Source organism: Macrotis lagotis, chromosome 1, assembly GCF_037893015.1.
Source record: "Macrotis lagotis isolate mMagLag1 chromosome 1, bilby.v1.9.chrom.fasta, whole genome shotgun sequence".
In the NCBI taxonomy this organism is placed as follows: Eukaryota; Metazoa; Chordata; class Mammalia; order Peramelemorphia; family Peramelidae; genus Macrotis; species Macrotis lagotis.
In genome coordinates, this window is record NC_133658.1 from 499361221 (window position 1) to 499387891 (window position 26671).

The 26671-nt window shown below is 33.8% G+C and overlaps 1 protein-coding gene across 3 annotated transcripts in view; it reads right to left on the reverse strand.

The window, feature by feature from the left end:
- The window catches only part of DOP1B (DOP1 leucine zipper like protein B), a 151809-nt gene that overhangs the window by 76798 nt on the left and 48340 nt on the right, over nt 1-26671 (reverse strand). For all 3 annotated transcript variants that reach the window (XM_074213945.1, XM_074213944.1, XM_074213943.1), the window contains 5 exons: nt 25075-25195; nt 22887-23006; nt 21152-21257; nt 19660-19851; nt 1338-2034 (listed from right to left, as the gene is read on the reverse strand). In XM_074213945.1, coding sequence (XP_074070046.1) covers nt 1338-2034; nt 19660-19851; nt 21152-21257; nt 22887-23006; nt 25075-25195 — 1236 coding nt within the window. The remainder of the gene's footprint in view (nt 1-1337; nt 2035-19659; nt 19852-21151; nt 21258-22886; nt 23007-25074; nt 25196-26671) is intronic.

Consider the following 26671-nt stretch of genomic DNA (forward strand, 5'->3'; position numbering starts at 1 on the left):
TTCTTTACTGAGCCTTCTTTTTTCCCTCTATACTTGATCTCATGAGATCCCTTTAATTTAATTACAGTCCTAATGATTCTCAAACCTACTTAACTTCTCTGTGGATCTCTAATCTTGCATCTCCAATTGCTTCCAAACACCTTGAATTGAACATATAGTAGACATCTTAACTCAACTTGTCCAAAACACATTATCATTACCTTTCCCCCAAAGCCTCTCCTTGCTCCTACCTTCCCTATATCTATCTATCTATCTATCTATCTATCTATCTATCTATCTATATATATATATATATATCCTAATCTCTCAAAATCTAGGTGTCAGACACAAATCTTGAATATCTCTCACACTTTCACTTCCATACCAAATCAGTTTCCAAAGGCTCTTAATTTCACCTTTAAGACTTCTCTGGAATATACCTACTCTGACACTGCCATGGACTACTACAACAGCTTGCTCATGAATCTACCTGCCTCAAATCTTTTTTAACTCCAATTTCTTCTTCTTCTTCTTTTTTTTTTTTTGCAAGGCAAATGGGGTTAAGTGGTTTGCCCAAGGCCACACACCTAGGTAATTATTAAGTGTCTGAGACCGGATTTGAACCCAGGTACTCCTGACTCCAGGGCCGGAGCTTTATCCACTGCGCCACCTAGCCGCCCCCCAATTTCTTCTTCATTCAACCAACAAAATTATTTTCCTGAAGCTCAGATCCAACCATGTGTCCTCCCTACTTAGCTCCAGCAATTCCTAATTGCCTTCAGGATCAAATACATCTCTTGGTTCTAGACATTTTTTTCCTTTTTCCTTTTTAATTAAAAAAAATTTTTTTTGGACACTTTCTCCCCTCCTTATTTCTGCCTCCTGGTTTCACTTTCCTTCAGATTCCAACTAAAACCTCATCTACTACATTAAGCCTTTTCCATTTCCTCTTAATTTGAGTGTTTTTATTCTTTTAATGATTTCCTATTTATCTTGTATATACCTTGTTTCTACATATCTATTTATTAGCTCTCCCTTCAGATTGTGAGCTTCTTGAGGGAAAACATTGTCTTTTGCATCTTTTTTAAAATCCTCATTGCTCAGGGCAAAGTATATGCTTAATAAATATCTATTGACTTATTGACCTCAACCAAGTCCATTACTTTCTCTCAACCTCAGTTTTCTCATCCATAAAGTAAAAGCTAATAATAGAACCTGCCTCTGAGGATTGATGCAAGGATCAGATGAGGAAAATCATACAAAGCATTTTGTAAACCTTAAAATTATTAAAAATGTTAATTATCATTCAATAGTGAAATTATTTCTATAAAGTATTTCAAAGGTTATATTCTTCTTACCAGGTGCCTGGAAAAGAGATATATAGAGTTGTTCTGTTTCTTCTTGAGAAAGGTAGACAGGGAAGGTGGAACAGTCCAGCAGAAAATGACAAGCAGCAGCAAAGGCTTCCCGGCAATCGTTGTTCAAATCTCCTAAGTCAATAATCACTTTGTAAATATACCATTCCTCTTCCTCTTTTTCCTTTTTCTTGCCAATGCTATGGGGTAAAGAAAAAGAGGACCTTGGAGCTTTTTGCTTAGCTGAAGACCCTCGGACTGTAAAAAGATCTGAGAGCATCTGTTTAAACTGGGGCACAGTGATTGTCTTGGTTTCCCATGAACTTCTCCTCTTGCCTGAATTTTCAACAATTGTTCCGCTTGGTTCATCTTTGTCTTTTGTATTTATAGTTTCTGCTGATTGATTTTCCTCTCCATGTTCTGGTATTTGCACCCCCAAAATGTGCTTGTTGGTAAAGATAGTAACCAGTTCTTGAATGTAGTGCAAAGTTTTCTGCATGCTCCCATTTCTTTTCCAGACATCATCCTTTTCTGGAGAAATCCTAGGGATGCCTAAGTGCACAGAAAGCTCTGGTGATGAAGCACTTAAGCCAATACCACTATCTTCAGATTTAAGTGGAGGAAATGAAGCATTGTCATCATCAGGCATCACAGACTTTGTTTCTAAAGTTATTTCACTACTTTTATCTATTACAGGATTCTGCCATGAAATAAAAAGAAAAATTATTGGAAGGATTCAAAAATAAGGAGATTCAGATTTAGTTAATTTCAATTCAATATTTTAAAAATATACACAAATCAAAAACATTGCTTGTCTTTCAGAGCTATAGTCTAGGATTAGAATTTTTTTATTCATTCATTGAATCAACAAATATCTATTAATCATCTGCTGTTTTCAGAGTCTGTGGGAAGAATAAAATTAAGATAAGGCAGAATCTCTGCCCTCCTCAAACTTCTGGGTAGACAATACATAGATAACAATTTTACATATCACTAAATAAGTAAATAAAAAGCCCAAGGTCTTCAATTGGAATAAAATTTCAATAATATGAAGAAGGCGATAATGTGTTATATTAATTTGTTTACTCAGTAAGACTTTGGTCATTTTAGAATCAACTGTTCTTCCTCATATATACTATTGTTCAATTGATCTACCTCAAAGTTTGAAGCGCACTCTACTCTCTAGGAAACAATTAAGTAACTGATCCCCCCACCCCGTTTTTATATCCAATTTTAGATTTTTAATAAGGTTGATATTTCTATCAAATTTTCATGGTCATTTGACAAAAAGGTTGGGGAAAATTGGGAGACAGTTTGGCAAAAATTGGTTTACATTCATTATCTTACATTACATATCCAAAGCTAGAATTCCTGCTGGACATCTATCTATACATTAAAGAATGAATGGAGGCACTATTCATATTTTAAACTAATAAGGAAAATATTAACCAAAGAACAGAAGTCATAAAAGATAAAATAGTTTCAGTTACATGAAACTGAACAGTTTTTGCACAAACAAAATCAATTGAACTGGGAAAAGAAGGGTAAACATTATTTGGAGAAATGGTAACAATAATAACAGCCAGTATTTATATAGTGCTTATTATGGGCCAGATACTGTTTTAAACACATTTCAAATATTATCTCATTTAGGTTTCTGGGTCAACAACAAGATGGCAGACATTTCTTATGATGCTCATGACATCTCAAAACTCTTCAAAACAGAAATTATGTGCAAAGATAAGGCAATTTCCATGGTCCACGACATTCAAGATATAAATGAAAGTCAACAAAATAAAAAAAAAAAGAACTTATGCTTACTAATCCTGAACTTACTTAGCACCTTTCCCCCATCTCTCGTATCTTTGGTTATGAGGCTGCACTTAGCAGACTCTAGGACACAACTCATGTTTACACAAAAACCCATTCCTGAAAGAACTCAAAAGATTTATATAGATTCAAATACAAACAGCTTATTAAAAACATAAAGGACAAACTCAATTGTTGGCAGCAAAAGTAACCATACTTCAAACATTATCTCATTTAGGTTTCCAAGTCACTGAATCTTGTATCTCCAATAGTCCTTTTTAAAAATTATTATATTGACTTAGCTTAGCCATAAACACTGCCAATTTAATAAAAATGACAATGCTATCAATGCTAATTTACCAAGAGGATATTTTACGGAGCTTGATAAAATAATAACAAAACTCGTTTGGAAAAACAAAAATCTAGAACATCAAGGGAAATGATGAAAAAAATAAAATAAAAAATGAATAGTACTTATGGATATGTGAATAATTTATGAAAAAACAAGAGCAATATGAAATCTAAAATGGATAACTGAATATGTTACATTAAAATTTTTTGTGCAGAAAAAAATCAATGTAAGGGGCGGCTAGGTGGCGTAGTGGATAAAGCACCGGCCTTGGAGTCAGGAGTACCTAGGTTCAAATCTGGTCTCAGACACTTAATAATTACCTAGCTGTGTGGCCTTGGGCAAGCCACTTAACCCCATCTGCCTTGCAAAAAAAAAAATCAATGTAGCCAAGATCAAAAGATAATCAAAAAACTGGGAAAAATTTATAGACAGTTTATAAGATAAAGGTCTTATTTCTCAAGTACATTGAGAACTTTTACAAATCTTTAAGGCAAAGAGTCATTCCTCAATGGATAAATGGATAAAGGATATAAACAGGTAGTTTTCTAATAAAGAAATCAAAACAATTTATAGTCATATGAAAAAATTCTCTAACTTAACATATAAACTAAAATTACTGAAAGGTAAAGTGACAAATGTTGGAAGGTATGTGGAAAAAACTGTGATGTTAATTGACTATTGATGAAATTATGGACTAATCCAACCATTTTAGAGAGTAATCTGGTTATTAAACAGCCTATATCTTTTGACTGCTATAAATATCACTATTAGATTTGTTTCTCAAGATGACTAAGGAAAAAAGAAAAGAATTTATATGTTCTAAAATATTTATAGCAGCCCTCTTTGTGTTGACAAAGAACTGGAAATTGGAAAGATTATCCATCAACTGGGAATGGCTGAACATGTTCATGATGGAATACTATTACACTATATGAAATGATGGGTTTAATGATCTTAGAAAAAAATATGGAAAGAATTGCATAAAATAATGAAAATGAAATAATCACAACCAAGAAAAACAGTGTATACAGTAACAGCAATAGTGTTTTAAGAACAACTTTGAGCAACTAAAGCATTTTTACTATTATAAATATCTAAATTAATTACAAAGGACCTTTGAAGGAAGATGCCATCTACATCCAGAGAAAGAACTGATAAATAGAAGTGTTTTTAGTATGGTTTTACATATACACATATTTGTGTCTAATAATAACCATCTCTAGGGTGGGGGGACAGGAGGAGGGAAGGGAAAAAATTACAAGATAACTTCATTATATTTTAAAAGGAAAAGTCATTCATTGTACATAATAGATCCACAGTCTCATGTGCAGGCCTCTTTTTTTTTTCTATCCTGCTATGTTATGGGATAGCTTTTTATTTAAGGTTTTTGCAAGGCAAATGGGGTTAAGTGGCTTGCCCAAGGCCACACAGCTAGGTAATTATTAAGTGTCTGAGATGGGATTTGAACCCAGGTACTCCTGACTCCAGGGCTGGTGCTTTATCCACTGTGCCACCTAGCCGCCCCTATCCTGTTATGTTATGCAAATGGTTATTTTATTGCTTTAATTCTGAATAAAAAAAGAAAGCAAATATTGTAAAATTTCAAAGAATAAGTTTGGTCCCAAAGAAGACATATGAAAAAATGTTTCCTTTACTCCTTTGTACAGGATGGGGTAAGGGACTATGGGTATGGAACATTACAACTACTCTCAGGTTTTTTATTGTTTTGCTGGGTTTTGAAATAAAATTTTAAAACAATTCTGAGTTCTTTAGCAGAGAGGAGTGATGTAGGAAAAATTTAGGCTCTTTAAAAACAAACGATATCAATGAAATTTATTTTGCTTTTTGCAAGGCAATGGGGTTAAGTGACTTGCCCAAGGTCACACAGCTAGTTAATTATTACATGTCTGAGGCTGGATTTGAACTCAGGTCCTATTGACTCCAGGGCCAGTGCTCTATCCACTTCACCACCTAGCTGCCCCCCCATTTTTTTGTTTTTGCTTTTTAGAATGATATTTATTTAAAAAAAAATTTAAAGGCTATGGAAAATGTCAAAGCAATGAGCACCTGAAAAAGGTTAATGGTAAATAAAGAGAAGATATACAGACATCTCATACCCAAAACACAAAGGGGAACCTGACATTAGTCTAACACCAATAGCTACTCTCTAGTGGCTAAATAACCAAAGAATAAGGAGGTTTTCAAAAAATTTGCAAACAAAAAAGGAATGACCACATGAAAACATGCTCCAAATCACTCATAGTAAGAGAAATGCAAATTCAAACAGCTATAAGGATTTCTCTTACATTGTCAACACCTGTTTTGGAGGGACTATAGGAAGACAGGTACAGTAAGACACTATTAGTGGAGTAAGGAAGTGGTTCTCCCATTCTTAACTTTAATTTTTAAGTTCACAAGAAAAGTAGGATTGCCTAGTTGCAGGAAAGATGGTGGAATCAATCCAAGGCTTGGTAGAGTATAATTGATGAAATTATATGGGGGATAAGGACTCAAGAGAAGAGAACAGTGGAAAACTGAGTTTTTTTCCCCAAAGTTTATCAATGGGTCAAGAGGAGAGAAGAGGAAAGAATGGCTAGCCCAGGAGAGATGACATGGGAGAGAATTAAAGGATTAAGGATTTGGAGGTCACTTGATGCAAAAGGAAGGTGTATCTGCAACCAAGATCAAAAGAAATGTAGTAAACTGGGAAACAATCTTTACAACTAATGTTTCTGACAAAGGACTCATTTCTAAAATATACAGAGAACTGAGTCATATTTAAAAATAAAAAATCATTCCCCAGTTGACAAATAGTCATATGCAAAGGCAATTTGCAGATGAGAATATCAAAGCAATCCATAGTCTTATGAAAAATTGCTCTAAATTATTACTTATTAGAGAAATGCAAATTAAAGCATCTCTGAGGTACCACCTCATACCTCTCAGACTGGCCAATATGGCCAGAAAGGATAACGATCATTGGTTGGAAGGACTGTGAGAAATCTAGGACACTATTACATTGTTGCTGGAGCTGTGAACTCATCCAACCTTTATGGAGAGCAGTCTGGAACTACACCCAAAGGGCAACAAAAATGTGCATACCCTTTGATCCAACAATACCACTACTAGGTCTATACCCTGAAGAGATGACGAAAAAGGGTAAAAACATCACTTGTACAAAAATATTCATAGCAGCCCTGTTTATGGTGGCAAAGAATTGGAGATCAAGTAAATGTCCTTCAATTGGGGAATGGCTTAGCAAACTGGTATATGCATGTCATGGAACACTTCTATTAGAAACCAGGAGGGATGGGAATTCAGGGAAGCCTGAATTTCATGAATTGATGCTGAGAGGGATGAGCAGAACCAGAAAAACACTGTACACCCTAACAGCAACATGGGGGTGATGATTAACCTTGATGGACACACTTATTTCATCAGTGCAACAATCAGGGACAATTTGGGGCTGTCTGCAATAGAGAATAGCATCTGTATCCAGATAAAGAACCATGGAGTTTGAACAAAGTTCAAGGACTATTCCCTTTAATTTAGGGAAAAAACCCTGCTATCTTATTGTTTGATCTTGTTATCTCTATACTTTATGTTTCTTCTTTAAGGATATGATTTCTCTCTCATCACACTCAATTTGGATTAAGTACAACATGGAAACAATGTAAAGACTGATAAGTTGCTTTCTGCGGGGGGGGGAGGGAAGATTGGGGGAAAAATTGTAAAACTCAAAATAAATAAAAGCTTTAATTAAAAGGAAGGTGTATTAATAAATCTATGTGGATGATCTCAAAATTAAGAATGGAAAGGTGGAGAAGAGTAATGCATTATAAGAGGGAGAAAGGGAGAGAAAGAATGAGACTAATTATCTTCTATAAATGGTGCATGCAAAGAAGAATTTATAAAATCGAAAGAGTACCAGGCAACACTTGAATCTCATTCTCCTTTGAATTAGTTCAAGTAGCAAAGAACACACACAATTGACTATAGAAATTCACCTTATTCAACAGAAAAGAGGAAAAGCAGCTAAGAAAGAAACATGAAGGGAATAAGAAAGAAGATAATAAGACATAATTGTCAGAAGCAAAACAGATAAAATACACAAAACAGCAAAAAGGAGACAACAGGATAAAAAGGATAATTATAAGAAAATAAGATGGAGAGAAAGCCACAACTAACCTAACTATGAATATATATGTGTGATGAACTTGTCCATAAAATGGAATTAGGATATCAGAATGGATTAGGAAACCAGTTCAAATCCAGGCTCAGACACTTAATAATTACCTAGTTGTACGGCCTTGGATAAAACAGTTCAAAAAGTTATTGAGGAGAAGAATGCTTTATTTTTAGGTTTGGTTTTTTTTGTTTGTTCGTTTGTTTTTAGTTTTTGGGGTTTTTTTGCAAGGCAATGGGGTTAAGTGGCTTGCCAAGGCCACACAGCTAGGTAATTATTAAGTGTGTGAGGCTGGACTTGAACTCAGGTACTCCTGACTCCAGGGCCAGTGCTCTATCCACTGTGCCCCTAGCTGCCCCGGAAAACTACCTTTTGATAAAATTCTTTAGGCAATGAATTAATATCAGTATTTATGCATCAAATGGCACAGTATTTAAATTCTTAGAGGAAAAGTTAAATGACATATTGGAAGAAATGGACAGTATCTATGGATAAGAGAATAGTTTCATAGGAAGTAAAACAGATCATTGAAAAACACTGAACATCATATTGCTGAGAAGAGCTAAGTCCATCACAGTTAATCATCCCACAATATTGCTGTTGCTGTGAACAATGTTCTTCTCATTCTGTTCACTTCACTCAGCATTAGTTCATGCAAGTCCTTACAGGTTTTTCTGAAATCTGCCTGTTCATGATTTCTTGCTTTTTTTTTTTAATTCTTTTTTCTTTTTGGTTTTTGCAAGGCAATGGGGTTAAGTGACCTGCTCAAACTCAAGGTCATACAGCTAAGTATTTGAACTCACATCCTCCTGATTCCAGGGCCCGTGCTCCATCCACTGTGCCACTTACCTGCACCCTGCTCATGATTTCTTACAGAACAATAGCATTCCATCACATTAATATACCACAACTTGTTCAACCATTCCCCAATTGTTGGGCATCCCCTCAGTTTCCAATTCTCTATCACCACAAAAAAGAGCTGCTATATTTTTGTACATGTATGTCCTTTTCCCTTTTTAATGATTTCTTTGGGATACAAACCTAGTAGTAGACTGTTGGATCAAAGGTATGCACAGTTTTATAGTCTTTTGTATATGGCTCCAAATTGCTCTCCAGAAAGGTTGGATCAATTCACAATTCCACCAACAGAGTATTAGTGTCCTAGTTTTCCCACATCTCCGGCAACATTTATCATTTTCTTTTTTCTGTCATATTAATGAATCTGACAGATGTGAGGTGATACTTCAGAGTTGTTTTAATTCATAACATGGTGATGGAGGTTTAATTTTTAAATATATAGGAAACAAAAACCAGTGCATCCAAGATTTGAAAGAAAGCAGAAAATTGGGGGAAAATTATAGCAAGTTTCTTTGATAAATTCCTCACATCAAATTTATAGAGAATTGAGTCAAATTTATAAGATATGAGTCATTCCTCAAAAGACAAATGTTAAAGAATATGAACAGGCAGTTTTCAGAAGAAATCAATACTATTTAAAATGAAAAAAATGCTCTTAATTACTATTGATTATAGAAATGCAAGTAAAAGAACTGAATTACCACTTCATACCAATCCAACTGGCTAATATGACAAAAAAGAAAAATGAAAAATTTGAAGAGGATTTGAGAAAATTGGGACACTAATGCCCTATTGGTTGTAAAGTGATCCAATCATTCTGGAGAAGAATTTGGAAATATGCCCAAAGGACTATAGGACTTTAAAACTGTGCATTTCTCTTGATTCAGCAATACCACTACTAGGTTTGCACTTCAAAGAGATTTTTTCTTTTTCTTTTTTTCCTTTTTAGGTTTTTGCAAGGCAAATGGGTTTAAGTGGCTTGCCCAAGGCCACACAGCTAGGTAATTATTAAGTGTCTGAGACCAGATTTGAACCCAGGTACTCCTAACTCCTGGGGTGGTGCTTTATCCACTGCGCCACCTAGCCACCCCCAAAGAGATTTTTAAAAAAAGAGAGAGAATATATTTTTTTGTATGCATGCTATATTTATAGCAGCTCTTTTAGTTGTGGCAAGGAACTAGTAATTAGGAGATGTCCTAAGATAATTACCTCAATTTATGGAATTCAGACTTGATACACAAAACAGTGCCTCAGTTGCCCATAAAAGAGTTAACCAAGTTAACTAAGGGGATTCATAATCTTATTTATGTCATGGTTTCCTATTGCAGACTAATGACATCTGATGACCCCTTCTTAGAATAATGTTTCTTAATAATTGAAGAAAATGTTAAATTTCAGTTAGAGGTTGGTGAAAATAGATTTAATTTTTTTCCATCCAAGTTTTCTTATCCTTAGAAAAAGTTAAAGTTAAGAGTCCCTACTTCTCCTTATAGAAATATTTAGCCTGCAAGTGGTTTGTTACTATCCCTAAATACTCCTTAATCTTGCTCAATTTGTATCTCCTAAGAAAATATGACTTGCTGCAATAATCAGATATATCCTCTACATGTCAGTCTTAGGGAAAATAGGGGCTAAGGCCAAGATAATTTGTTTTCTCTTGCCACTGCCATCTGTCCTCTCAGCAAGCTATGAACCTGCAGTCAATCTCATCAGATCCTGTTAGTTACAGCAAATGTCTTCTTCCAGGTACATTGCTTCCCTTAAATGCAAATTTAGGATTTAAAAAGAATGAATCAATGAGGGGGAAAAAAACCTAAAATAATCTAACAACTTTGTTTATAATTGTATACAGTAGCAAGGATATATAGGTATATCTCTCCATATTCCCTGAAAGATACAAACTTAAGTCAGTAAGCAACCTACCTTAAAATATATAGTTCATTAAATCAGAAGACCTACCTTCCCTTCTTGTTACCACTCTATGTAAGATAATCTAAAAAACTGACTTCAGGCATTTAGCCTGGTTCTGTCCTGATTCTCCATCACTAAGGGGTATTTAAATAATTAAAGACAGAAATTTGGCTTTAATTTCTATTCATGTGGACTAATTTCTCTTTATATGATCTGTTTTCTCTGCCTCTGAGGTAAGGTGAGGCAGGGGCAATTTCCTTCCCCCCAAACCCTGTGTTCATCCTACCAATCTTAGGGAGTGAGGAGCCACTGGTCCACGTTTGCCCTTAGGAATCAAAATTTAGGCAGAAATGAACAGTACAATGAAATTCTGGTAAGGAATTCCAGATGGACAATAAATTGGGTCCAGAATTTCATAGGCTAGATAGCATTTGGAAAATTGTGTAGTGATTTGAATGATTCTAAGCTGTTCTTTGAGACAAGAACTCATCGCTTTAAAATCAATATTCTTCTAATGATGCTATGAATAAAAAAAAACTGCCAGACAAAATTAGGTAAGACTCAAAAGGCAATGAAGAAACAAATTGTGAGAATGACTTGCATATAAGAATGAGCATAAAAAGTTTCACCTAGAAAATATGTGAACAGAAAAGACTGACCAGTCATGCAGCTAGAGTCAAAAATAACAAATGGATAGTTACCCACATAATAACAAACAAATGATGAGAATGATAAAGGCAAATAAGTTGTACTGAAACTGGAATGTCATAATAAATAAAATGGTAGTATATAAAAGAATGGCATGCATATAGTATTACTCTGTAAATATTTAAGATCTGTGTTTTTGACAGAAGTTCCTATATTAAAAAGAGCAACCTCTAAATTACATGAAATGAAAAACTTTCTAAATTGCAACCAAGTGGAAAACATTCAATGTAGGAAATGAATAAAATCCATGTTTTTGTCATTTCACTTTTTTCTATAGCTAAAAATGTTTTTACTGAGTCTATATAAGTTTATATCTAAGTACTCATCAAATTATAAAGAGCAAGCAGCTATTTTATCTACTTGTAAATAATCTGCATAATATTGGCTATAAAGGAATAATAGGGGAATAGTGGTTTTTCTTAAACTGTTTCCACCTGAAGTACATGAAAAAGATGAGATGAGATAATATAGATAATAAAAATAATGGTGATATTGATAATAGGCATTTTAGCAAATACACCTGAGAGTGGGAACAATACTTTGGGAAAGAAGTATTGAACAAATGGCTGGCTCAGGGTTTTGTTTACAGGAACAAAGAGGTTTATGATAACTGTCCAGATGAGGACTCTGACACCAGACATTTTAGAATTGTTATCAATGTATCACAGTCTTAGAATTGGAAGGTAATTTCTATTCAGTTTAACAAATGCATTTTGCATATGAAGAAACCAAGGCCCAGGGAGGTTAAGTTACTTGTACTAAGTCAGACAAATAGTAAGTGACAAAGGAGGGATTTGAATCTGATGTTGACTCCAACATCAAAAAAGACATGATTAGATGGCCAGAATAATATGCCAAAATTAAATATCTTTCAGAAATTTCTAGAAAATTGGTACTTTGGAAAATGATGCAATTGTGAACTTTATTTTTAGGTAACACAGCAAGCAACAAATATCCGTCCTAGAAACACAGAGCCCCAAAACATTCTTGATAATTTAATTTAAAAAATTATACTACAACTGAATCATTTTCACAAACAGAATTGAGAAATGCATGGTATGCTGAAGAGGGCATGAAATTTAAAGGTTGAAAGTTCCAGGCTCAAACTATGTAGAACACTGGCTAAGTCATTTTGTCTCTCTTGGCCTCAATCAAATCAACTGAAGAAAACTCTTGATTATTAATTATTTGGCAAACCAGACAGTTTGTGCTTTTGCACTGTTAACTTTGTTTCAGGTAGATATGGTTTCTAGTTTTTTCCTTGAAGGTACTCTTGACCTGTTGCAGGTCATTTTCCTTCTACTGCCTTAGTTGACATTAGACCCTCCTACCAGTTCATAGTTCTGATAAAGGAACTCTCCCTACTCAAGCCTGGTATCAACAAAGGTCCCTAAAAACTTTTCCACTAGGGGCGGCTAGGTGGCATAGTGGATAAAGTACCGGCCTTGGAGTCAGGAATACCTGGGTTCAAATCCGGTCTCAGACACTTAATAATTACCTAGCTGGTGTGGCCTTGGGCAAGCCACTTAACCCCATTTGCCTTGCAAAAACCTAAAAAAAACAAACAAAAAAAAAACCTTTTCCACAACATCTAGTTCTGATTAGAAATGCCCCCTCCTATATCTGTAACCTGTTCTCAACTGAGTCTATTCTTAGGGTATATAATCTTGCCATTTGAACCCCAACTTTAAGCATGTTTCCTCCATGTTAAGTCTCTCTCTTGCTCATATTGAGTGAATTTCTTGCATTCCTGGGAATGAACCTCTTATATCTTATATTATCATACAATGTTTATATGCATTGTTGACTTGCTTGCTGTGTTGCCTACAAATAAGGTTCACAATTGTATCATTTTTCCAAAGTAACAATTTTCTAGAAATTTCTGAACATAAGTGTTTGTTTTACCCTGAGCCATGTATTTTCGCATATCATAATGTAGTCCCCTCCCCCCCAAAAAAAAAGGCAAGGTAGGTTGTTGTAAAAATTAAATGTTGTTATTGTTTTTGTTCAGTTATTTCAATTAGGTCTGACTTCATGACCCCATTTAGAGTTTTCCTGGCAAAGACAGTAGACAGTAGAGTGATTTTGCCCATACCTTCTCCAACTTATTTTATAGATGAGGAAACTGGGGCAAATGGTGTTAAGTAACTTGTCCATGGTCACAAAACTAGGGTCTGAGATCAGATTTGGACTCAGGAAAATGAGTCTTCCTGTACTCTATTCACTGAGTCACCTAGCAGTTCATAAAATTAACGGAGGTATTTATAAAGTGCTTTAGTACAATGCATAATGCATAGGAACTTAACAAATGTCTGTTTCCTTCCTTCCTTTGATTCTTTCCCTTCCCAATAGATTAAAATCCTCAGTCATCACTCATCTCTCTCTAATCCTTAGTCACTCCCTGCCTCTTTGTTCCTTCCCTTAATTGTCTTTGAATATATATCTTCACTGGAGTCCACCATTCTGTTGGTCTCTTTCATCTTTTGTCTCTCCTCTTTGGGCTTTCATAACTCTTAATCCTGGTTTTCTAACTACATGTCTAACCTATCCTCAGTCTCCTTTGCGAGATCATCATCAATACCACATCCATTAATAGTGGGTATTCTAAAAGGCTCTGCCCTAAGCTCCCTAATCTTCTTTCTACTTATACTCTCAGGGACCTCATCTGCTTGGCATGAGCTTTATTTTCATCTCATTTCTCATGAATCACGGATCTATATATGTCTTAGGCTCTTCCCCAAGCTTCATTCATGTATCACGAATTGTTTATTAGACCTTTCAAAATGGATGTTCCAGAGACATTCCAAACGTAGCATATCCAAAACAGAACTCATATTTTTTTCCTCAAATAAGCCTTTCTCTTTCATACTTTAGCAATTAACATTAACAGTTCATATGAACTCTTTTATTATTGTTTCCTTTAAATTGTAACTCTTTGTTAGAAAATTTGGTAAGCACATTTAATTTTTAAAAACATACTTTTTATCTTCAAGTGATATACTGAGATTTGAAAGATGCAACTTTAATACCTATTTGTTTCTAGTCATTACTGAGGAATCAGATGCATTATAATTTTTGATAGTTAATTTCTTTTTTCTTACTCTATATTTAACCTATTTTCTCTTACCATCTATACTATTTTCTTTTTTTTTTTAGGTTTTTTTTTATTTTTGCAAGGCAAACGGGGTTAAGTGGCTTGCCCAAGGCCACACAGCTAGGTAATTATTAAGTGTCTGAGACCGGATTTGAACCCAGGTACTCCTGACTCCAGGGCCGGTGCTTTATCCACTACGCCACCTAGCCGCCCCATCTATACTATTTTCAATTAGTTTTCAAGTCTTGTTATTTCCACCTTTTCTGCCAAGACAATTATCTTGAAGGCCCATGTGTTGGATTATTGTTGTAGCCTGTAGGTTGGTCTCGCTGCCTCAAGTGTCACCCCATTCCAACTTTTCTGTCAATTAGCAGTCAAATTGATCTAAATATATGATCCATATCATTGACCATCCCTCCAACCCTCACTACCATCCAATAAATTCTAAGGGCTCCCTCTCTCACCTTTTGGAACCCTTTCATACCTTTCAAGTCTTCTAATACCTTGCTTCCCCTCTATGAACATTGCAATCCAGGAACACTGGCATCTTTGCTGTTTCTCACATCAAATACTCCATCTCCTAGTTCTGGGCATTTTCACTAGTTGTCCTCTATGTCTGGAATCCTATCCCTTCTATCTCTACTTAGTTACCTTCAAATCTCAGCCAAAATCCCACTTTCGGCAAAGTCTTTCCAAGTCCTCTTTTAATCTTCCTTCTGAGCACATCCTTATTTATCATGCACATATTTTGTTTGTACAAAGTTGTTTACATGATGACCCCTCCATTAGACTATGGGATGTTCTAATTATAACTGAGGAGATACTTATTTTTCTACCATCATACTAACAATAGCCATGGGGGAAGGGGTGACCCAAATAGTCATTACTACAAAGTGAAAGGATATAGTGAAAACAGAACTCATGATAGAAAATCCAGGAAAGAGCCTGACACCTTTGGTTTTAAAAACTAAAGCTGAGAACTGAATTTTAAGTTTTCCCACAAATTGTTCACTTAGAAGATTTAAATGTGTTAACTATAACTGGTAATTTGGAGTTGCAGCTATTTTAATAATTTAGCCCTCTTTGGTATAAGAATTACAATGTTGTTTATCACATGATTCTACTTGACAGGAATAATATAAAATAGGAAGTATTTCTTTTTTTAAAAACTCTATAGGCTTTCTGAGGGGGGGGCAGGAATAAAACTAGCCACATAGTAAATAGATTTAATTTAATATAGAAGTTGTCTTTAATAATAGAAAGCTTGGTTCTTATTACTTTGTATATAAAATAAGATCTGTTAAGAAATCTAAGAATGCATGAAAAACAAACATTTGGTTAGATGATAAGGTACAGGATTAATCTTACTTTGGGTTTCCTCATTTATGTTTGAAGTACTTGCAGTAGCTTCTATTATCATTACCACTCTCATATAGTTTGAAAATCTTACTCTTTGTACTTAGTTCAGTTTCAAGGGAAAAGATTTAAATTAAAATGACCCATTCTAGCAACTAGATTGTAAATCCCACAAGATGAAAGTTAACCCCAAACTGGTGCACATTATAAGTGACTATTAAGTAAAATAATTAAAGACTGGCAATTCCATGTGAAGAATTATTTTTCCACATGCTTACATGTATGCACACAGTATTTCCCCCCATTTATTCACATTCCTGTTCCCTCATTTATTCTTTTAATGATTGACTAGTTCAAGACTATCAACCATTAAACAGCTGCTCACTGTGTGTTTAAATTTTATTTCATCCAATAAAATTGGTGAGGTGGCATGAGATTGTGAAAAATAGCATTATACTAGAAGTCAGAAAGTCTGGGTACTGGTTCTGGCTCTGCAACTAAAAAGTGGTTTGCTGGCTTTGAGCAAATAATTTCCTCTTTTTTTTTGGAACTGTCACATCTGTACACCAAAAATAGTACTTTACCAAAGGGACAGGACTGAACTGAACGATCTCTTAAAATCCTTTCCAAATCATATGGATCTGGGGTACCAAATAATGTTTTAAAGTCTAAATATAATACTTGGTCTCCCTTTTGACAACTAAACTTGAACAATTATAAAACATAATCATAACATTAATTCAATACAATTCAAAAACATTTAATGAACTGTATTATGGGTAAAAAAAATTTTTGGTTGCTGAAGATATGAAGATAAAATGAAAAACAGTCCCTGCCCTCAGAATCACAGCTTTAGAAGAAGAAGGTAGGGGCGGCTAGGTGGCGCAGTGGATAAAGCACCGGCCCTGGAGTCAGGAGTACATGGATTCAAATTGGGTCTCAGACACTTATTACCTAGCTGTGTGGCCTTGGGCAAGCCACTTAACCCCGTTTTCCTTGCAAAAAAAAAAACCTAAAAAAAAAGGTAACTAAGAGTTTATCTAAGAATAACTCTCTCATTTTACAAATAAAGAAAATGAAACTCAGAGAGATTAAGTAGCTTGTCTAAGAATACAAAGGTAGGAGATATTCTAACTCAAGGCATATCACTCCAGATTCAGAGGTTCATTAATTGAAGGAACTGAGTGATAGTTTGACCTCAGCTCCAGCAACTCATGAATTCTGTTTGATAAATATTTGAATTGTTTAATAATATATTAAACCAAATTATGGGAAAAGGTTTCATTTCATAACAACACATATTCTGAGATAGCATGGCATAATGAAGAGTAAGCCCCCAAATCAGTAAGATCTGGATTCAAGTCCTGATTCTAATTTATCCTGATTATTTCACTGACTATATCACAAAGTTTCTTAAAAGTCTCAGAAAACTCTAAGACCATAAGCTGCTAATAGTTGTCCTTCTGCATTGGTTGATGGTGTTTCTGTAAAGGAGCAATAAAATCATTGTCTAGACTCTCTCCCCCAAGCCCCTTTGAAATATACCCACAGAAGAAATATGAAAATAAAGTATTCAGTTAGTTCAATTAATGCAGACAGGATCAGAATAGTTCAAGTTTTAAAGCCACCTTTCCCTCAAAAAGAAATTATTTGGATAGTTTGTCTAATTCTCAACCTCACTTTCTCACACTCATTTACACATATTTTATTTATCTGGTAGTTTTCTTTTCCTTTGTATGATTTCTTTAACAAACCTCCAGTGTAACACAAATTATTACCTTTTGAATTATCAGTAGAAAGATATTCAAATCATGTACTCCAGAATAAAAATTATCAAAAAATGAAACCCAAGCTCAAAATATGGAACATTTTGGTGAGAAAAACCCACATTTTGACCAACTTGACTTAAGGACAAAGTGTCCTAGAATTTTTCTTAAAAGAAAATTACATTAAAAAAATCATGTATCATTCTCCAAAAATATAAAGTGAAAATGTTTAAGGATTTAAAAAAATTTTGCAAAATATTTTGTACTAATTAACCAAAACTAGGGAATGATAGGCTATTCTGATTCCACAACCCTCCCCATTTGAATGGAAAATAACAAATCTAAAAATAAATTGCCAAGTAGTTATTCATTTTTTTCTTTCCTAACCTAGGAGGTGTAGAAACATTACAACCTTCTCAATTGTCAGTTCAATTGAGAGGAGAGATCCTATTTATCCCTTTTTAATAATCTTCTCCCTGCATTTCATAATTTGATCCATGTTATAGGTACAAATATAAGTATGTGCGTATATATTTATATATATAATATATAAAACACTCATATACAAATAAATAAATTTATATATGTATACATATAGGTATACAAATGCTATATATTATATATATTATGTAATGTATATTCCACATCTAATATATAAATATATATGCATGTGCATTTTATGAAGATGATGTTTTGTCCTTCATTCTCAATGACCATGACATCAGGAAGGTGATGTCATGACAAGCATATGAATTGGATTTGAGTGAGGGGGGCTGTGCCAAGTCACCAGCCTCACCTTCTCTTCCAGAGTCATTTGGGTCCAGTGGCCAAATATGAATCAGGAGGATTGAGAAAGCCCTGTATGTGAGGCAATATGGGTTAAGTGACTTGTCCAAGGTCACACAGCTAATAAGTGTCTGAGGCCGAATTTGAACTTAGGTCTTCCTAATGTCAAGGCTGGTGCTCTAACCATTGTGCTATCTAGTCTATATCTATATCTCATCACAAATACATAAGGCATAGAACTTAAAGAAACCTCATAAATCATATGTAGAATCTCATTTTACAGATGGAGAAAAACTGAAGTCTAGAAGGATTAGGTAACATACCCATAGGCACAGAAATAACACCTGTTCGAGAGAACACCTGTCTTTTAATTTCAAATCCACCTCCCACTTGGCATGCTAGAAGAATTGGATTCTGGTCATAGATATATGTGTGTGAGCTAGTTGTGTGAGCCTATTGTAAGAGAAGATTCTTGGGCAGGTATGAATTGGATGGCTTCTGAGGAGCCTTCCAACTTTTAGATTCTGTGAGGTTATAACTTAGATTCAGTTTTCTTATGAAGATAAGATAATAATTATATCTTTCCCCATTAAGTCAATTAAACTAGAATTTGTGAACTTAAAAATATTTTAATAATCATATTTCAAAATAACTGGCTTCTTTTTTAATCTCATATACTTTATTTTATGCATTTAAGAAAATTATTCTGGGAAAGGGTCTATGGGTTTCACCAGATTGCCAAGATGTCCACAATAAAAAGACATGAAAAATATACATATATGTGAGTTTAGAACATATATATATATATATTAATTTTTTTGTTTTTAGGTTTTTACAAGGCAAATGGGGTTAAGTAGCTTGCCCAAGGCCACACAGCTAGGTAATTATTAAGTGTCTGAGACCAGATTTGACCCAGGTACTCCTGACTCCAGGGCCGGTGCTTTATCCACTATACCACCTAGCTGCCCCCATATATATATTTTAAAAAATTAATACCCTTGTAAAAGAAATTTAAAATTTTTTTAGATTTGAAGTCAATAAACCCACCATATTTTTAGAAGTCAATCTAACAAAAATAAAATTGGTTATGGAAAATTTATTCAATAACCCTCAATGAAAATATAACAAAGTCATTTTGAAAAAGAAAAAATATGAGGGTCATATCAAGGAAGAGAATTCTCTATTTTTTCCCCATTCCTTTTACTATTCAGATTCTAGAAATTATAAAAGTTGAAGGGAAAACTATAGGAATAACATATAGTCTCTCTCTCGATATATATGTATATATATATATATTAGACACATACACACACACACACACACACACACACACACACACACACAGAGTGAAAGTTTTAAGCATTTCTAGTTAAGCTAATGTAGGCACCAGGAAAATAGTTCTTTGTTTCTAGAAGAAACTCTAATTATTTGTTATCTACATAAAGCAGAAAACACTTTTAATATGGAACAATTAAGCATTTTTTGATAATAGTACATACCATATTTTCGCTCTGTGTCTCAATTTCCAAGTATGATGGGGGCATTTGCACTTTGCTAAGCACTTTGAAGCAAGTTTTTAAGGCTTGGGTTAGTTCAGGCAAGGTTAAAAATTCCAATTCCTCATAAAGGCACTGTACCATGTAACTGAGCATCTGTGGGAGATACTGAGTTTGTATCTCAGAATAAAGTTCCTATTTTTTAAAAAAGAGAAGGATAAACTTTAAAATGTCATCTCATATAAATTTATTTTACTAATATGAATAAGATTGCATTAATTCCAAATTTAGAAAACAGAACAAAAGAAAAATTTCTTTTCTTCCTTAAACAACTCAACTGATGTTTTACATGGTTATTTTTAATCACTTGTCTCCTTTTGCTCTCTCAACAAAGAGAGGAATGTGATAATTTTCATTTGAGAAAAATTACAAAATTATAATGTTTTAATTAGGAAACATGGCTATTTCATTTTCTTACTTACAAAGTAGGACTTTGCATATATTGTATTTCCCCATGTATGATGCACCCTTTCCAAAAAAATTTGTTGTTCAAAAACTGGGAGTGTCTTATACAGTGGTTATAGATTATTTTACTTGTATTTCCCACTTTTTGGCACCTGTCTTCGCCCTCATTGTTTCACAATTTGTTACCAGTATATTAGGTTATGTTTTGCCATATTCTGCCCAAAAATGGTTCAGAAAAGATTTTCATGCAATGCTGAATTCAAGTTCAAAGTGATCCAGTTTGCAAAAGTACATGGAAATTGTGCTGCTGAACATCAGTTTGGTCCTCCTCCTACTGAGCAAACAATCTGAGACTTGTCTCTGGGAAGAAGAAACCCTACTGAAAACGCCATGGCAAAAGAAAGGCAAATCAGTCAAATGGTCTGATCTAGAGAGGGATTGAAGAGATGGATTGAAGAGTAAAGGGCAATTGGAATTCCTGTGTCCACAAATATGGTTCAGCAGGAGGCAAGAAGAACTGCTGATGAAAAAAAGAAGTGACTGATTTCAAAGAAGGACACAAATGATGCTTCAGGTTCAAGAAACGGAACGGAATAAGCATGCCGTCCATGCACTTTTCCAAAAGATGCTGAAAGCTATGAGCAAGAGGTCCTTGAATTTCATGATGAATAAAACTTGAGTTCAATAAATTTATGTGATACATTTTTTTTTCAAATTTCAGGCCCCAAAATTAAGTGGCATTTTATATAAGGGAGCATCTTACACATGGGGAAATATAGTATGGTATTACTAGAATGAAGTTCAATTTGGTTTAATTTCATGAAAGGACATTTAAAACTGGTTCAAAATTATAATTAATTTATAAGATAGAAGATTTATATAGCAAATTATTTACATCTGTTTTCAACATGCAAGAAAAAAAGGCGATGAATCCATGAATTTGTCTATTTCATATGATTCTTTTTAAAATAAGGAGCCTTTTTGCTCTAAAGAGAAATGAATAATCTCTTTAAAAGTTTGTCTCTCTTACCAATGGAATTACATCAAGGAGGAACACAAGCAATATGCAAAGTTCTGAAACTGTGGGAGAAATGCTGTTTTTTGTAAAGGGAGAGCTTACTTCCATGGATCTGCTTCTGCCATAAAAAAGGGAAAAAATTATTCTTTTCAAATGTAATCAATCTTTGGTGTTTCAAGACTTTAAAACACTTAATTATCTTCACATTAGCTTCAAGTATTGTAATAATTTCTGACAGCATAGATTCTAAAGAATGGCTAACCATTCATTAGAACCTAAAACTAAGAATTATGAGGAGCAGCAGTAGCTTTGGTAACAAGGCAAGTCAAATACAAATTCAACTTGCCAGATTCAGATCCTAGAAACATTCTTTCAAATCTTATATTCAAGAGCTGGATAACAATTCATTTTAACTCTGAAAATTATTTATTACTTAGAATTCTACATTTTTATAGAGAATTTTGATTAAGATAGGCATAATTTGCATTTCACAGGGTTATTCCCTTCCTTCAAGGAAATTCAATATTTTTCCTAAAATAATACTCCTGACTCACAGAATAGACTTATAGAAGGTAGGAGGTAGAAGAGACCTTTGGAAATCATTTAAACCAGACCCCTCTATTTTACAGCAGAAAACTGAGGCCTAAGTAAAGTGACTTGTTTAAAGTCATAAAGTAAATTACTAGGGTAGAACTATGACTGAAATTTGGATCTTTTGATTCCCAAACCTAGTGTTCTTTTCAAGTTCAATGAATCTGATTTGTCCCTGAGCCAGAAGCAAATTTAATCTATTTTTTTTGTTCTCAAATATCTTAGAAAGGTGACTTTGCAATTTTGACAGAGAAGCAAAATGAAATGTCCTAACCTGAAACTCAAACTATTAAAACCTTGATTCTGATGAGTTTGGTACAGAATTATTAGATGCATATCTATTTTAGGCAATATATATATAATATATATATATATATATATATTTTAAATAGAACGTTTTAAACAAATTCAATATCCTAGTTTCCTTAGCATTTTCTGTTTTGAATTCAGCTTTGTTCTTTTTTCTAACTCCTTTAATCTCTGTATTTTAGTCAATTCAGTGTTCTATAGTATTTTAAAATTATATCTTATTTAAAAACTTTAGGGTTTTTTTGCTTTCTTATATGATTTTTTTAGTCATTTCTATTTGGTTTTTATTTGTTGCTTTTTGGGGGGGGATAGATGGGGAGTGAGTGGCCTTGTTTTCTTTATTCCTTTCTGACAACTTGTTTCAGTTTCATAATGTAAAATTTAAAAGATGATCTCCTATTCTTGAGTTAGAGACTCATCTTTTCTAAAAAGAAAGTCCCAAAGAGCACTGTTAACATAGAAATCAAGCAAAGTGACATATCTGAAAAGTACATAACATATTTTCTATAAGTTACACTCATAGGATATAAAAAACTTTAGCATCACAAAGTAAAGAAAGACAATCCTCCAAAAAAGCAAGGTTTCTTGGTTTAGTTAGTGGCTTTGAATCTAAAGCTCAAATGCTGCTTTTTTTGCACAAAATACTTGATGTCTAAGTAGCTTATTTTCTCTAATTTCACTCCTTGTAGGACAAATACTAATAATCTTAATTTAGGTTATGAAAATTCACATCCACAGTCAAAGCCTGAACCATCAGGTTATAACCATATCACTCTTATCACCCAAGAAAAGTTCTTATAGAGTTTATTTATTTTAAATATCCTTTTATATTAAACTATGTAATTACCTAAAACAGTCTTCAAAACATCGAGTCATATAATCCCAGATGAAATCAGTACTTAGGGAAGTAATTAGAAAATTCACAGTTTTAACAATCTCAGAGGCATATCTGTTTTCTTTTATTGCACTGTGAAGAAAAAGGAATATATCTTTGAAAAAAGTTAATTTATCATCTTTTAAAATATTATTTGTTATGTTGGATACGTTTTTGGGAGGACTTGTGGAAAGAGAGGGGTTACTGGGGGAAATTTGTTGATATTAAAAACAAAAGATATCAATATTTGTTTAAAAAATAATTTAAATTAAGAGAAATCCTAGACCTGAAATAGTGTTATTCTACCAGTTCCCTTAATTTATTATTTTTGTAACTCTTTATTTCTAAAGACCCCAGAAGGTGATTCCTGAGGAAGATAAGTTTATCAAAGTCTTCATAGAGAAAATTTTCAAAAGGAAAATTTTTTCAATATTTCATATTCCATAAAAAGCAACTATATTCCACAACCTCTAAGGATTAGCATTAAAGTCATCCTAAGTATTACTTTAGTGACTGAACAAAACTTATTAACAAAGTAAAGGTTCTCAGCATGTTCCTAATCAATTAGAAAGTCTCCTAGGCTTGAAGAGAATTAATATTCAAAACCAATTCTCATGGAAGGAAAAGAATATTAAGGTTTAAGAAGAAAAGTTGATCTAGGCTTGTTTTCCCTTAAAAATTGATTAGAAATTTTTAATAGTATACATACTGAGCAGATTTATTACTCATTTCTTGAAAACAACTTATTTTCCATCTTCAAATCTATCACACACATGACCCTTCCTAAATATTGGGGTAGTTTGGTTGAATCATAGGATTTATAAAAGTGTGTGATAGAAAATAAGTTCGGAAAGTTAGATAGGAGACATATTTTGTAGGATTTTAAATTAACAAGCACTTACTAAGCTCTAAATGCCAAGCTAAAGAGCTTTATTGACCAGAGGCAATTGTTGGGTAGTGAGACCTGTGTCTTAGGAGTATGATTTAGACAGCTAGGTGGCTATCTTTACTTTAGAATCTCTTTTTCTTCCTCAGATCTCTTCACTCCTGTGCTCTCTCATTCTCTCTCTCTCTCTCTCTCTCTCTCTCTCTATATATATATATATATATATATATATATATATATGAATATATATATATATATATATATATATATATATAAAATACATACACACACACACACACACACACACACGTCTCCTTACTTCCTAGAGAGCTATATCACCTACAGAGCTATAGTTTTTATATTTAGTTCACAAACAATACCAACCCTACAATCTAATTGAATCAACATGACTAGATCCTCTTTGTTCTCTAATTCCCTCTATGATTTTCCTATTGTGAGTATTCAATAATGTTGACTTAGAATAACCTCACATCGTATCTGAGAAAATGAGATTTTTAGAAGGGAAGTGGGGACAAAAGTTTTATTACTTTGTTATTCAGTCACGTCTGATACTTCATGACCCTGTGGATCAATATTGTCCATGGGGGGTTTCTTAGTAAAGATACTAGAGGGGTTTGTCATTTCCATTTTTCAATGCAAACAGAGATTAAGTGATTAGCCCAAAGTCACACAAGCTAGTATCTGAGGTTACATTTGACCTCATGTCATCCTGACTCCAGGCCAAGTATTCTATCTTCTGAACCACCTAGCTGCCCTAGAGAGAAAATTTGTTGTTTTTTAATCATTTTTTCCAGTCATGTCTGAATCTTCATGACTCCATTTAGAGTTTTCTTAGCAAAGATAATGGAGTGGTTTGTCATTTTCTTCTCCTGTTCATTTTACAGGTGAAAAAACAGAGGCAAATGGGGCTGTGACTTGTCCAGTCTTGCTAGTGAGTGTTCAAGAATAGATTTGAACTTAGGTCTTTCTGACACCAGGCCCTACATTCTATACATAATGCTATCAAGCTATACTGAAAATACTGTGATGTAAAGGAGAAAAGGTTTTCACCAAAAGAGGAAGACATCAAAAGAATATTGTGCATCACAATCAGAGGACTTCTGTTCATATCCTAGTGTGACATTAGGCATGTAGTATCTCTTTATCCTATCCTGAGTAATGAGGAGGTTAGACCAGAAAATTTCCGAGGCTCTCTTCCAGTTCTAAATATAACCATTAAAAGAACAATGAAAGGAAAACGCCTCACTGTCATACCTTGCAAGTAGATTTCCACTTTGAGTGTAGCTAAGTTTAAGATCAATCCCAAGAGCATCTCTACAGTAAGAATATAAGGCTCTGATCACTTCGAGAAATAAATCCCCAACAACCTGAGGTCCTGCAATTGGAAGAAAGGTCAATCCACAATGCTAACAAGAGTTAGTGCCATTTCTTATTCATTAGTTATCAAAAAGCACTCTGTTATTTGTATGAATAAAACAATTCTATAACATGCAAATAGTACATATTTCTCTTTAAAAATCTTTAGATGTTGGGGGGGGATTGGCTTAGAAAGGAGAGAATTGTTGATATATTTTTAAATTGCTCTAATTACCAGCATTACTTTATATGAATATATATTTATAAGATAATATTTTTTGTTCTGGAGGATTTTTATTAAACTGTAACACACATAAAATGGACCTGATGATGACAACCCCAGGAACATAATTGAGAAAGCATGAAAGAAATACTCATTAGCAGGACTATTTCTCATCTGTCAAACCATCATACATATATATATATATATATATATATATATATATATATGCATACAATCTTTTAAAAATGACCAGTACACAGGAAAAAAAGGAAAATCCTCTGAGAGGTGAATACATATATAAAAGATATCTATAGAAATGAATAAAACACAGATTTTAAAAAGGTCTCATTCTCTTTTTTTTCTCTACAGAAAGAAAGCAATGTTTCTACCTTCCATATGAAGAAACAATATTTTAAGTTACATGTTAACTTGTGGAATACTTCATCTAAGTCTTTCTTTTTTTTTTTTTTAAGATTTTTTCAAGGCAATGGGGTTAAGTGGCTTGCCCAAGGCCACACGGCTAGGTAATTATTAAATGTCTGAGGCCGGATTTGAACTCAGGTCCTCCTGACTCCAAGGCCAGTGCTCTATCCACTGCACCACCTAGCCGCCCCCATCTAAGTCTTTCAATATTTTATATTTCTCTAAGACATACACTATAGTGCTCATCAACACATGAAAAGGGGCAGCTAGGTTAGAGCCATTGGCCCTGGAGTCAGGAGGACCTGAGTTCAAATCCAGCCTCAGGCACTTAATAATTACCTAGCTCTGTGACCTTGAGCAAGTCACTTAACCATACTGCCTTGCAAAAAAAAAAATACCAATACCTTCAGAAAACAGTTTAATAATTATCTTTAATTTAACAAGTCTCAGGTTGAGATGGTCCAGAAAGTCATGCTCTAGAAAGGACACACCACACAAGGTTTACCAATGAGTCAAACACATGATAGTGAGTTATCAGAAACATTCATTCATTTTCTTCATACGTACACTCCTTTTTTAGATAAAACTTGATTACTCAGAGACAACACGAAGCAAAAGGAAAATATGTTTTGGCTATCAGAGATCAACATTATGAGTGGGAAAAAAAAAGCTTCACTGAATACAGTTCAGAGTACAATCACTCCTGAGGTGCAGTAGAACAGGGTTAGGGTCCAAATGCTTTATTTACATCTCCCTTTTGGTTAAATACTGAATCTGCATCTTGGTTTCTTCAAATAAAGTTTACCTTTGCAAATATCTACTCTCAGCTAGGCTCACTTAAGGTTTATT